Source organism: Ranitomeya variabilis, chromosome 6 (genome assembly GCF_051348905.1).
Source record: "Ranitomeya variabilis isolate aRanVar5 chromosome 6, aRanVar5.hap1, whole genome shotgun sequence".
Lineage (NCBI taxonomy): Eukaryota > Metazoa > Chordata > Amphibia > Anura > Dendrobatidae > Ranitomeya > Ranitomeya variabilis.
This window is the reverse complement of record NC_135237.1, coordinates 131,520,300-131,533,287: the sequence shown is the minus strand read 5'-3', so window position 1 is coordinate 131,533,287 and position 12,988 is coordinate 131,520,300. Positions and strand designations below refer to the sequence as shown.

Here is a 12,988-nt window from a genome sequence, read left to right as displayed (position 1 = left end):
TATTTGTCTGTTTTTTTATGCTCCCAGCTCATTCAGCAATTTCCCCGACAACATGTGGTGAAATGATAACAGAGCAGTGCCTTCTTTTCTAGTCTGCTCTGCCCACGGAGTGTCACTGCCATCGCCCTGCTGATTGACAGCTGGCTCCCCGCAGTTAGGCAGTGGGGAGCAGGCTGTCAATCGGCATGATACTGGCAGAGATGCCCTGATGATAGAGCAGACCTGAAAAGAAGGCACTGCTCTGTTGACACATGGTGAAATGATGCAGGGAAAATCACTGACTTTCCTGTACAGGAGAGGCAGATGCATGCCGATTAACAGAACGGAAGAGCGGAAGCTGCTCTGTTGACGTGATGTCAGTGGAAGCAGAGGAATTGCCTGTGACCTCTCTGAGTCGGCAGGACCGGCAGGTAGTTATTAACAAACTGCCTGTTATTTTTTGCGTATGGGGCCAAGACCTTAGAGTCGTGGAATAACCCCTTCAATTGTTAGGTGCATGTAGAGGATTTGGAGCTTCGGATCAGTAAATGGATATCAAACTCTTATAAAGGTATATTTTGAGATTAATTGATACAGGTAACTTTTCAAGCCAATCCGCAGTAATGCTGTAAAATACTGAAGTCCTTTTTGGTGCATGGCAAAACCGCGACTTATTGGACCAGGTAGAAGGTTTTTTGTGATGTTGCTAGAAGCATGGAATAAGAAATGAAGACCACCATCTGAGCCAGCGCTTGATCTCATTCTACACAACATTACATGATGAGCTCTCCATTATTAGTTTTGATTAATAAAGCCTGTAGACACAAAGATCTCCAATAGTTGTGCTAGCAGAACACTATAATCAGATGCAAGACACATTGGGGCATTCTCTGTGCTTGGCGCATATGTGGGCAGAAGACATGACAGTCCGATGGGTAAAAATAAACATCCTTTGATGTCTTCTCATATTCATAAGGCGGGAATTACCTTTTACCCCTGCTGCGGAGTCTGCCTCGATCGTGTTACATTACATATTTTATAGTTGCGGCGTATAATGGCTCATTGGTATTATTTTCTTCATTGTCTTGCAGCATGTGTGGAGTGAAAGTGAAGACTGCTTGCCTTTCCTGCAGCTAGCTCAGGATTACATTTCGTCTTGTGGGAAGAAAACTCTTCATGAAATACTGGAGAAAGTCTTCAAGTCTTTTAGGCCAGTAAGTCCAATGTGTTGCCCAGTAAACATAAATGACTGCTCTCTCTGTATTTTATGTGCTAATAAATCTTTGTTTTTTATCTAGATTACTGGATACTTGTACATTGTCATAGTAGTCAAAGTCCCCTGCTGATGACTCCACTTGTCCACAATCCATTAATGAGATATTCCCATCTTCAGATACGTCATTTCTTGGATGGAATTTGTCAGCAGGATTTCATCCCCCCCCCAAACTATTTATATGCATAAGTAGCTCTTTCAAAGAGAAGTCTAGCAATACCATTACATGGCCAGTCCGGCCCTCCGTTACTGAGAAATAGGTATGTGACTCCAGCTGTATTCCGCACGGCTTGACTCACTGGCTCTGTTTTGTGAAGTCAGGCAAAGGAGCCTTCGGTCAAGGAAGAGGTGGTGGTGCTGGGCGGGAAATGGAGCTGGAGTGACAGAGGCTTCAGATCTACAAATAGCTCTTAAGTCTGATTTGCATATCAATTCATACACTGATTTCTCAGTCACGGAGGAGCAGACTGCCCATGTAAAGGTATTGCTGGATTTGTCTTTGAATGAACTACATGAGCCTATAAATAGTTTTCTTTATGGGAGGAGGGAGGATGATATCCTGCTAATAGATTGTCTTTAATGATCTCTGGGGCTCCAATCTTTGAGAACAAAGGGGTCTCAACTCAGTCCTGTATCCTCTTGAAAGGAGCACTCCCAGGCCACCTATTGCAGTACGTCTCATTTCAGGTGGATAGGCCAGACAGCGGTTACCTGCACAGCTGTTTTACCAGCAACACCCTGTGACAGAGGGAAAACTAAAAATGATGCAGCCTCTCCATTCTCAGGATTGGTGGGAGTCCCAGAGATTGTTCCCTGTGTGATCATTATGTAATGGTAAATCCTATATTACAAAGGTAATATGCCACAAATATAATCTTCCATGTTCCTTTCTCTTGAAGTCCTGTTAGTTTACGTCATTTAACCCCAACAGAACATACTTGGGTGACTGCAGGTGGGACATTGCACCCTTTAACTTTTTACGTATTGAATATGACCTTAACTGGATCACATAATATAATCCTAAAATAAAGTTTAAAGGGGCTGTCTATTATTTTTAACACATCCAATGTATTTTCTATAACAAACGGATAATATGAAAAATAAATGCATACTCACCTCCCCTCTCCCCCGCAAATCTAGCAGATCTCTGCTTCCGGAAGCAATTCCTTCTCCATTCAGAAGTCAGGACCACTGCAGCCTGTGATTGGCATCATCTCTGGCCCTAGGGATTGCAAAAAAAATACATATAAATGTCCATTCTAAAGAGACCTCTCATCATGACTCTCATGTTCCGTGTCTTTACTATTTGCCATTGACCAGAATCCATTTCTGACACTTTGATTGTCAAACTAGCCAGGAATTTAATTTGTTTGATTACATAAAAGTTTTTCTTAATAAAATTCTTGTAGCCAATCGAGGATGTGTAATTCTGGGCTACAGATAAAGCCGTATAGATGGAGTGCTTCATCCCTGACTCTTGTATTAATATCTGGCTTGGCCGCAGTATGCTAAAGCTCTGAGACTTGTGATGAGGGTTGCCGGATCTTGCCAGCACCTTAATGATTATATTGCATTATCCATGTGTAAGACAATGAAACAGTTTCACTGCCGCTTTGCTCACAATACAGCGAGTACTGCGCCCTTATTGTGTTACAGGCACTCTGCAGAGCCATGCCTTATTCACCAAGCACTATTCACCATAATGAAATAACCAAAATCGCGGAGGGCTCCTGTTTGTATTTGTGGGGGTCACGGCTCACAGGTGTTCACCTGTGGTTATCGAATGGCTCCCAAAGTATAGAATAAAGAGGACCTGTTGCTACTTTTTGCATGTTCAATTGGTTACCTCATCATTAAGGAGCTGAAGAGATGAATAAAACATAGTTTTTATTTCTTCGTTGCAGAGTTATTGATGTGTAAAGTTTATGGCGCCCGATGTGCTAATTTCCTATTCAACCAAGAGGGAGCCAACAACAGCTTCTTCTCTGGGGGTGTTTACTTTTTCTCCTCTGCCGGGGCATCATACCCCAAAACCTGGGATGGCACTACAGCATTGTAGGTCATTCTGTTATAGCACCGCTCTTCTCCCGGCACTTGTAATGTCAGTAAGCTCCGGGAGTGAGGATCAGACCTAGGCCCCAACATCCTCTTTAATGGCTCTCCCCAGATATAAATGATAATTTATCCTTTTCTGAAATTTAATGTTAAAATCTAATTTAAAGCCAGCCATACATGTGAGAGAGGTGTTTGCTAGTCATCTATCTCCCCCTACACAAGTGCTCAGCTCTCTGGCAGCCACTTATCTCACATGTAGTAGGATCTGCCTTTAAAATTCTTACTGCCGATCTTTCCCTCACCCCACATCATATGGGAGAAAGTTAAAGAAGGGGAAACATCCTCTATCCATACATGAAAATGGGTAGATTTGGTCAACGTTCATTTAAAGGGCATCAACAACTTTTAGTATGTTTCATACAAGTGAAAGTGTGTTGTCGGATGGGTAATTTTCACTATTAGCATGTTAACACCAATAATACAAAATCCATTTTCCGTGTTTTCTATATACACACAACTTGTTGGTAGTCTCCATGTCATATTGCTGTGGGAGGAAAAAAACCGCAATGTCTTTCACCACATTACTATTTTTTAATGTCAAAGATTCTGCTAGGTTCTTTTTCTTCTCTTGAAAACTTTGTTGGGTACAGGAGAGCTATGCCTTAAGCCTGCCATACACATAAGATGGCTGTTGTCCTATCGTCGTGCCGTCCGCCACCTCATCCATCTCTCCCATACATGAGTGTTCATTCTCGTGTTCTCTATGAAAAAGCCGATGATGGACATCTCTGCTGCCAGCTTATCTCCTGGAGAATAAGACATGCCCAATTATCATCTCCCACAATAATCAGTTGGGTCGCCCCCAGATACATTAAAATGCCTGATGAACCTGTCGATAATCGGCAGGTTAGACCACCATTAGTCTAATGTTTGGAGGCCTTTAGATCCAACAATGCTTATGTTAGTAATGTAGAACGGTATAATAAGTTGCTCCTGGCTGTTTTTCTTATGAGCTATTAATATTATTTGCGTAATGGGTTCTGGTCTCTGATGGATTCTGTTTTTTATTTCCTACAGCTACTTGGTCTCCCAGATGTGGATGACGACACTTTTGAAGAATACAATGCAGACGTGGAGGAGGAGGAACCAGAGGCAGATCACCAGCAGATGGGGGTCAGCCAGCAGTAGAAGACCTAGGCTATCCCCTATAGGAAGGAAAACAAACCCAACATAATGTAATAGTAAACACATTTTGACAAAAATGCAGAAACACTCACAGCGAGCAGAGCATCAGGCTTGCCGACAGCAGCGTTTCCATGGGAGTTTTGTTGCTTTCCATCCATTTCCGATTCTAGAATTTCTATCATTGTTTTTGAGGTTGTTGGGCTCAGTTTGGAATGGATCTGACTAATAGGATTTGTAAGTGACGATTTACTGATTTGATAACAATGGATGGGGAGCTATAAATGTTGGTTGTAAACAAAATGGCCCAAAGTTAGTATTCCTGACTGATGTTTTTTAAGTGAACATAGCGAGCACTGAATATTATTTCTATTTTAAGGAAGACCAAATAGAAATCTAATGTCTTGTTTTTTACACATTCCCAACTCCATATAGTATAATAGGATTTTTTGCAAACGCCATTATTAGTGATCAAATCTCCATGAAGGAGAAAGGGCATCACTTAGCTAGGATACCTAGAGGCCCAAAATGAGCAATGGGTCAAATTTGGCTAGTCGTTATAGAATGCCGGTGGTCTTACCTTATAAAGAAGCAATAGAAAGCACTGGCGTACGAAGTAATAACTGTTCCCTCTTGGATGAGCAATCCGATTCTAAAATAATGACATTAACATATAAAGTTTATAGCCCCAGAAATGGATTCCTTTAGTAAATACACTTTTTCCTGAGTTTAGAGGTGGTATGGCTTAATAAACTCTTACACCCCATGCAACAAGGGACTATTTTGTTATCTAAATGTTATAAATCAGAGTGGCCAATAAGTAGTCCATTCGATAAATTATTTAATGTATTACAAATGTTGTATACATTATTTATTACTAAAACAGACACTGGTAAAAATATGAGAGCTCTGTACTTGGAAAAAGTCCTTCCAAACTGCAGAAGTTCATTATTACTATTAGATTGGTATTTCTCATCAGAAATAGACTAGACTGAAATCACAAACCGTACATTTTGGATTTTTTTTTTATTTTTTATAAAGAACGTCACTTGTGAGAGAGAGCCCCACACTGAATTTTGTTTAATGTACACATATATACGTTCTGCTGTTAAAAGTCATGGCTTCCTGTGAGTAATGCTATCCCTCCATAATGTACTTGTTACGAGTTGGGCATTGCACCAGCTAAGAGCGTGGTAGTGATGGTGGACTTGAAGAATAAGGTCATCCAACATTTATGACCTGGGTGCAGACTACGATGTCCAGATCTGAACTCGACAACTTTGTGTATGTCCATGAAGCTGTTGAGTTTGAGTCGGGAGACCTTTGGCCAACCTAGACAACGTGGCCTGTACTCGGACAGTGAATATTGGACGTGTAAAACCGGCCTTTCACTTGCCAGTTATCAGCAGGATATTCTGCAGACATTCGTGAGATGCTGGTGGCCTCCGCTGGGCTGCATAATTTGCACTGTATTGGTTGAACTGGAATTCATTACACAGAGCAGGAAATATATACCTTGATATATTTAGCAAATTACACTCATTATTAATCTTACATTGTATTCTATCCAGACACTTTCTGCGACAAGGATCTTGTGACGACCGTGTCCAAGTTTGCCATATTAGTATAGCATGCATAGATATCTTGCATTCCAGACTCCTGTTGCTTTTTTTGCTAGCGGGGCTGACACCACATAACATATTTCTACAGTTTAAGTGTGGGGGGGGATTATGACAATATTGCATGTAGATCAACTGCATACTCCCAACGTAATATTAATTTAACATGATACTTTATTTTTTCTTTAATTCATTTTGTAAGATGTACCCTGCAACCTCAAAGCTACAGTTATTGTCAGAATATGATGTAAGATGTCTAAAGTGAGTACAAATCACAAAGTTAATAATTTAGCAAGATTTGTAAAATAAGAAGACTTGTTGTTCACAACTTAAGTCTCTAAAGGTAATTTCCAGAAATGGTGCCACTTCTGACCGCCATAAACTTAATTTGTAAACTATAGGACTTCATCTACTTGTTGTATGCCAAAGGTGTCCTTTTGGTATACACCATGCATTGACCTACTCCAGCTGTAGATCACTATGCGATAGCCTGCAAGAGAAAGTACTCCCCCCCCCCCCCCCCTTCTCCTTTGTACTCGCTATGCCATTGTATGCCTGTATAGTGCTATAGGGTGCAGCCATTTATTGCAGATGAATCCCTCTGTCTTATCTCTCCAAAAGTAGGCACAATGTGGTGCGCTGGAATACCGGACACTTCCCGTGAACAAGTGTCGCTATTTCTAGAAACAACCTCTAATTTTGTAAGTTGATAAAAAAAAATAAAAAAAAGTTGATTAAATTGCATAATGTTGATGGCTTATTTAGGAGTTCTCCATCTAAATGTAATTCTAGAAAAATGTTAACACCTTCTAAGATGGGGAATCTTTTGGCTTGACGGCTGCCGAGCTGCATTAGATCAGCTGTATGCTGAACTGGTTGCTATGACCCATTGCCTAACTACAAGACTGTCAAGCGCTATGTTTGTCAGTTAGCCCCCCCCACAAGCCTTATTTTGAGGAATAAATGCAGAACAGATTATAAAAGTCACAAGACACCTTGCCCACACTCCTAACAAGCTTGCATACTTTTTGTAAAAAAAATCGATTCAAGCCGAGCGCACTCTTGATAATGGTAAAATTCTGTAAATGCTGTAATTTGGTAGCAGTAAGTGCCAGTTGCTGTCATGTTCATTGCAATAGCTCTATCTGGAAGTGTTAGAAAAGTGTAGCTCCAGTGCAGGCGGGCAGATACTCCTTATTGCGGTTCATTTATCATGTCCACCATATCACCTTCCATACGTTGGTTGGTTAGTCGTATATCTGATCCCCCTGCTGTGTTCATCTTCACAGTAGTGGGATTTCCTTGACTCTTAATACTTTGCTTGTCGGAGAGCTCTCAGTACAGAAACTACACTGGCAGGGAGACCAATCTGTGAAGAATTGCCTAGAATGCAGAAGGAAGATATTGTAAGTTAGAAATGGGTCAGAGAAGCTTAGAGGTATTTTCCACCACCTTATTAAACAAAAAAAAATGTTACTTACCCCTCCATAACCCCTCCACTTCTGTACCACTGCTTGGATAGTCTCTGCCAGAGCTAGAAGTAATGGCGCCTTGTCTGTAGAGCCACGTGATTGTTGATTCCACCATTCGCAGGATCCCCTCTTCTAGGAGAATGACGTCCGGTCACCTAAAGTCATAGCTGACCCATGGCTGGTGGTCCGTGGACAGAAAAGACCAGACGCTATCAATTCTAGTTTTGATGGAGATCACTAGAGTGGGGAGAGTTTAGGGAGGGTAAGAAGTACTTATTTATTTCTTTTATAAAGATCTCATCTCTGGGAAGTTTTTATAAAGTGATGGAAAACTGTTTTAATGGAGTACAGTATATGGCAGACTTACTGCTGTAAGATCTACCTGCTTTGCATTTTCGCTAAAAACTTAAAATGTAATTCCAGAAGTCATGCATAAGAAATAGTGCAGAAATCTGTGGTCCAAAGCCTAATCACATGTTAAGAATCAGGTATTCTGGTCTGTTCTTCTTTTATATAGGATCTTATCCTCCTGATGAGACCATTATCTCAGCCGGAATGATTAGAATTTGAATATTGGAAAGATTTGCGCAAACGGAGTAGAATACAGCTGATCTGGGAATCATTTGTTGCTAAAAGTGTATTCCATTATCCTCCATTCAGTCCACTTACTATTAAGTCATTACTTTCTGAAATTTGATTTCTGGCTCATCCACTCATCCAGAAGCCATAAGCCAATAACCGGATCAGTCTGACCAATTGCCAGAACACATTTGACTATTCATCTCCACATACGGACTGACACTTGGCACCAGACAAATGCTAATATCCGCTCAGATCTTCCATCTTGTTGTCAGTGTCATTGTTCTGTGCGGCTGACTCTTCCCGCAGTCTAGAATAGGTTGACATAGTAAAGACTCTTTAAATCAGATGTTTATTTTAAATCTTTGAAATACAAAGTTGGGTGGGATTGGCTACTGTTATGTATATGTGTAATAACCGGAGAGGTTGACTTTTGAGGTCTTTGCGGACCCTTTTAATTTATTTTTAAATATTATTTTTATTCTACAAAATGTGTACATGCTCATTGAAATGATTCAGATTTGTAGTGCCTCTCCAAGGTTAACAACACGTTCATATCCATGTTACGATTAAAAGGATACTACACCCAAAATATGTTGGTTACCTTTTGGCTGAGTTATTTGGAAAAATTTAATTTTGCATTGGTAAGTTCTGAACGCTATATATTTAAGGGGTATGTCTACTTTTTAAAATCACGCTGCTATTTGCATAGAATTTAGCTAAATTAAAAAATGGTCCATCTTTGCAAAACACATCCTGTTACTTTTTTAAAGGAAATCTGTCAGCAGGTTTGACCCTAGAACTTGAAAAAAAGGGTGTAGGCAAGACCTAGAAAAATTGTATTTATTTATTTTTTTTTATTCCACCTGAGTGCAATAACAAGTGCACTGAAGGTGGTCCGCTCATGGGCAGGGTTTCAGGAGATCTTGGGACACTGCAAGGGAAATTACTGATTTCTAGGCACTTGGATCTCGATGCAAAAGAGATGAAAGGTTAAACATACAATTTACAAAAAGATATGTTTAAACCGCTTTTTTATGTCCATCTAGAACTGGCTAGCTTTTTGGCATATAGATTCAATTCTAAACTGCTGACGGACTACCTTTAACCTCTATAAATACTAAACTGTATTATAGTCAAGAGCTGACTTCATAATTCTGCGTGGTTGAAATAGAAATATCCCATCGTTCCTTGTTGGTGCACATTCTTCACGGAGCTTGTACTGAAAATTGGAAAGCATCATGATTGTGCCAAACAATGTATAGTTCTTACATACATGAAAATTAAATTGTGGCACTGCTGTACAGGAGATCGGCCATGCTGTTAGACCAGCTTGCTGACTGTCTCCTGAAACAACCTGTAGAACTGTGAATGCAACTATGGATCACTACAAGATAAATCATCAAATCTATTTACCATGCTGGATTAATATATAAATTATATATAATATATAGTATATAGTTAGTTAAAGGATGTTATCCAGTGAACATACCCTTTAATAATATAGTTGCTGAATCGATGGCACAGTAGGCAGCCATTATGTTGACTTAAATTGGTTTCTTGGTCACAGATGCCAGAACAAGGCAGAATATTGCATATTATTCAGACATAAGTGAGCCTAACCCCCCTGTTTGGGTGTATTTTCCCTTTTACAAGCCTACTGTATTCATAACTCAACACCATATCCAGATTTGCATTGTTTCCAAAGTTGCTTCCAACAACTTAATCTTTTGTGTAAGTTATCAAGCTGTATGTAAAACAAAAAAAAAAAAAAAAAAAATGCTTTGTATTTCATGTAGACAAAGGTTTGTGGTGGCATTGCATGTAAAAGATGTTTGCTTCTATCTGTGGACTGGGGTCTTGGTTAATAAATCATCTACACTCTGACAAAAAGTGTCATGTCTGTCATTTCAAACAGATTGAATTTCATGGTGGCATTATCTGCCATTAAACTAATCACATTTTTTCCAGTATCTTATGTTGCATTTTTATAGCAAAACGTTCTCAGGTCACCCATAAACATTGGATTAAAGTTAGCCAAGCTCGCCCATTTTAGCGGGACTAGCCTACCTTCCAGTGTATGGGGTCCTGCCAACATCTACCAACAGAGTATGTTGGAGAGATAAGCATTGGGCAGTTGGAATTTAAGAACTGGATTCTTTTGGTCTCTTATGAGACGAGTTCAGTCTGGTGTATGTATATATATGTATGTATGTGTGTGTATGTATGTGTATATGTATGTGTGTGTGTATATGTATATATATATATATATATATATATAGTATTAGTACAGACCATAATTTTGGGCACACCTCATTTAAAGATTTTTCTGTATTTTCATGACTTTGAAAGTTGTACATTCACACTGAAGGCATCAAAACTATGAATTAACACATGTGGAATTATATACAGTACTTAACAAAAAAGTGCGAAACAACTGGAAATATGTCTTATATTCTAGGTTCTTCAAAGTAGCCACCTTTTGCTTTGACGTCTGCTTTGCACACTCTTGGCATTCTCTTGATGAGCTTCAAGAGGTAGTCACCGGAAATGGTTTTCACTTAACAGGTGTGCCCTGTCAGGTTAATAATAAGTGGGATTTCTTGCCTTATAAATAGGTTTGGGACCATCAGTTGTGTTGTGCAGAAGTCTGGTGGATACACAGCGGATAGTCCTACCGAATAGACTGTTAGCTGCTCTTTTCTTGCCATAATACAAATGCTAAGTAAAGAAAAACGAGTGGCCATCATTACTTTAAGAAATGAAAGTCAGTCAGTCCGAAAAATTGGGAATACTTTGAAAGTGTCCCCAAGTGCAGTTGCAAAAACCATCAAGCGCTACAAAGAAACTGGCTCACATGAGGACCGCCCCAGGAAAGGAAGACCAAGAGTCACCTCTGCTTCTGAGGATAAGTTTATCCGAGTCACCAGCCTCAGAAATCGCAGGTTAACAGAAACTCAGATTAGAGACCAGGTCAATGCCACACAGAGTTCTAGCTGCAGACACATCTCTACAACAACTGATAAGAGGAGACTTTGTGCAGCAGGCCTTCATGGTAAAATAGCTGCTAGGAAACCACTGCTAAGGACAGGCAACAAGCAGAAGAGACTTGTTTGGGCTAAAGAACACAAGGAATGGACATTAGACCAGTGGAAATCTGTGCTTTGGTCTGATTAGTCCAAATTTGAGATCTTTGGGTCCAACCACGTGACTTTGTGCGACGCAGAAAAGGTGAACCGATGGACTCTACATGCCTGGTTCCCACCGTGAAGCATGGAGGAGGTGTGATGGTGTGGGGGTGCTGTGCTGGTGACACTGTTGGGGATTTATTCAAAATTGAAGGCATACTGAACCAGCAAGGCTACCACAGCATCTTGCAGCGGCATGCTATTCCATTCGGTTTGCGTTTAGTTGGACCATCATTTATTTTTCAACAGGACAATGACCCCAAACACACCTCCAGGCTGTGTAAGGGCTATTTGACCAAGAAGGAGAGTGATGGGATGCTACGCCAGATGACCTGGCCTCCACAGTCACCAGACCACCTGAACTCAATCAAGATTGTTTGGGGTGAGCTGGACCGCAGGGTGAAGGCAAAAGGGCCAGCAACTGCTAAGCATCTCTGGGAACTCCTTCAAGATTGTTGGAAGACCATTTCCGGTGACTACCTCTTTAAGCTCATCAAGAGAACGCCAAGTGTGCAAAGCAGTCATCAAAGCAAAAGGTGGCTACTTTGCAGAACCTAGAATATAAAACATTCAGTTGTTTCACACTTTTTGTTAAGAATATAATTCCATGTGTTAATTCATAGTTTTGATTCCTCCAGTGTGAATTTACAATTTTCATAGTCATGAAAATACAGAAAAATCTTTAAATGAGGTGTGTCCAAACTTTTGGTCTGTACTGTATATATATTAATTTTTAAGCCCACAGTAAAAAAAACAACAAAACAGGCAGGTAGCTGCTAACTACCTACCCGTTGTACCCGGTGCTAGCTTAGAGTGATCACTATCTGCCCCTGCTGGTGATTTCATCTGCTCCATGTCTACAGATCAGCTCTTCCTCTCATGGGCTGCTCTGTCCACAAGTGTGACTGCTGGATGTCATGCTGATTGACAACTGGTTCCTTGCAGTGTGGAGCCAGCTGTCAATCAGCATGACATCTGCAGTCATGCCCCACCAACAGAACACCGCGGAAGAGAAGCTGCTCCTCTGTTGATGTGATATCCAGCAGAGATGGGCAACAGTCAGGTAGTTAGCAACTACCGTATTTTCCGGCGTATAAGACGACTTTTTAACCCCTAAAAATTGTCCCAAAAGTCGGGGGTCGTCTTATACGCCGGGTACGGCGTGTGCAGGGAGCGATCCTGGATGTTCCCAGGGTCTGAAGGAGAGGAGACTCTCCTTCAGGCCCTGAGATCCATATTCATATAAAAAATAAAGAATAAAAATAAAAAATATGGATATACTCACCCCTCCGACGAACCCTGGCTGTCACCGCTGCAAGCGTCTGCCTCTGTTCCTAAGAATGCAGAGAGTGAAGGACCTTCGATGACGTCGCGGTCAGGTGACCGGTCACGCGACCAATCACAAGACAGCGACGTCATCACAGGTCTTACACTCACTGCATTCTTAGGAACGGAGGCAGACGCTTGCAGCGGTGACAGCCAGGGTTCGTCGGAGGGGTGAGTATATCCATATTTTTTATTTTTATTCTTTATTTTTTACATAAAAATGGATCCCAGGGCCTGAAGGAGTCTCCTCTCCTCCAGACCCTGGGAACCACACGCCGTATAAGATGACTGGGCGTATAAGATGACCCCCGTCTT

General features: G+C 40.9%; 1 protein-coding gene across 1 annotated transcript in view; it reads left to right on the top strand.

The window, feature by feature from the left end:
• The window catches only part of MTURN (maturin, neural progenitor differentiation regulator homolog), a 37,228-nt gene extending 27,176 nt beyond the window's left edge, over window positions 1-10,052 (top strand). Inside the window, exons 2-3 of the mRNA XM_077269005.1 lie at window positions 1,071-1,193; window positions 4,385-10,052. Coding sequence (XP_077125120.1) covers window positions 1,071-1,193; window positions 4,385-4,495 — 234 coding nt within the window. The 3' untranslated portion in view covers window positions 4,496-10,052. The remainder of the gene's footprint in view (window positions 1-1,070; window positions 1,194-4,384) is intronic.
• The last annotated feature ends 2,936 nt before the right edge of the window (window positions 10,053-12,988 follow it).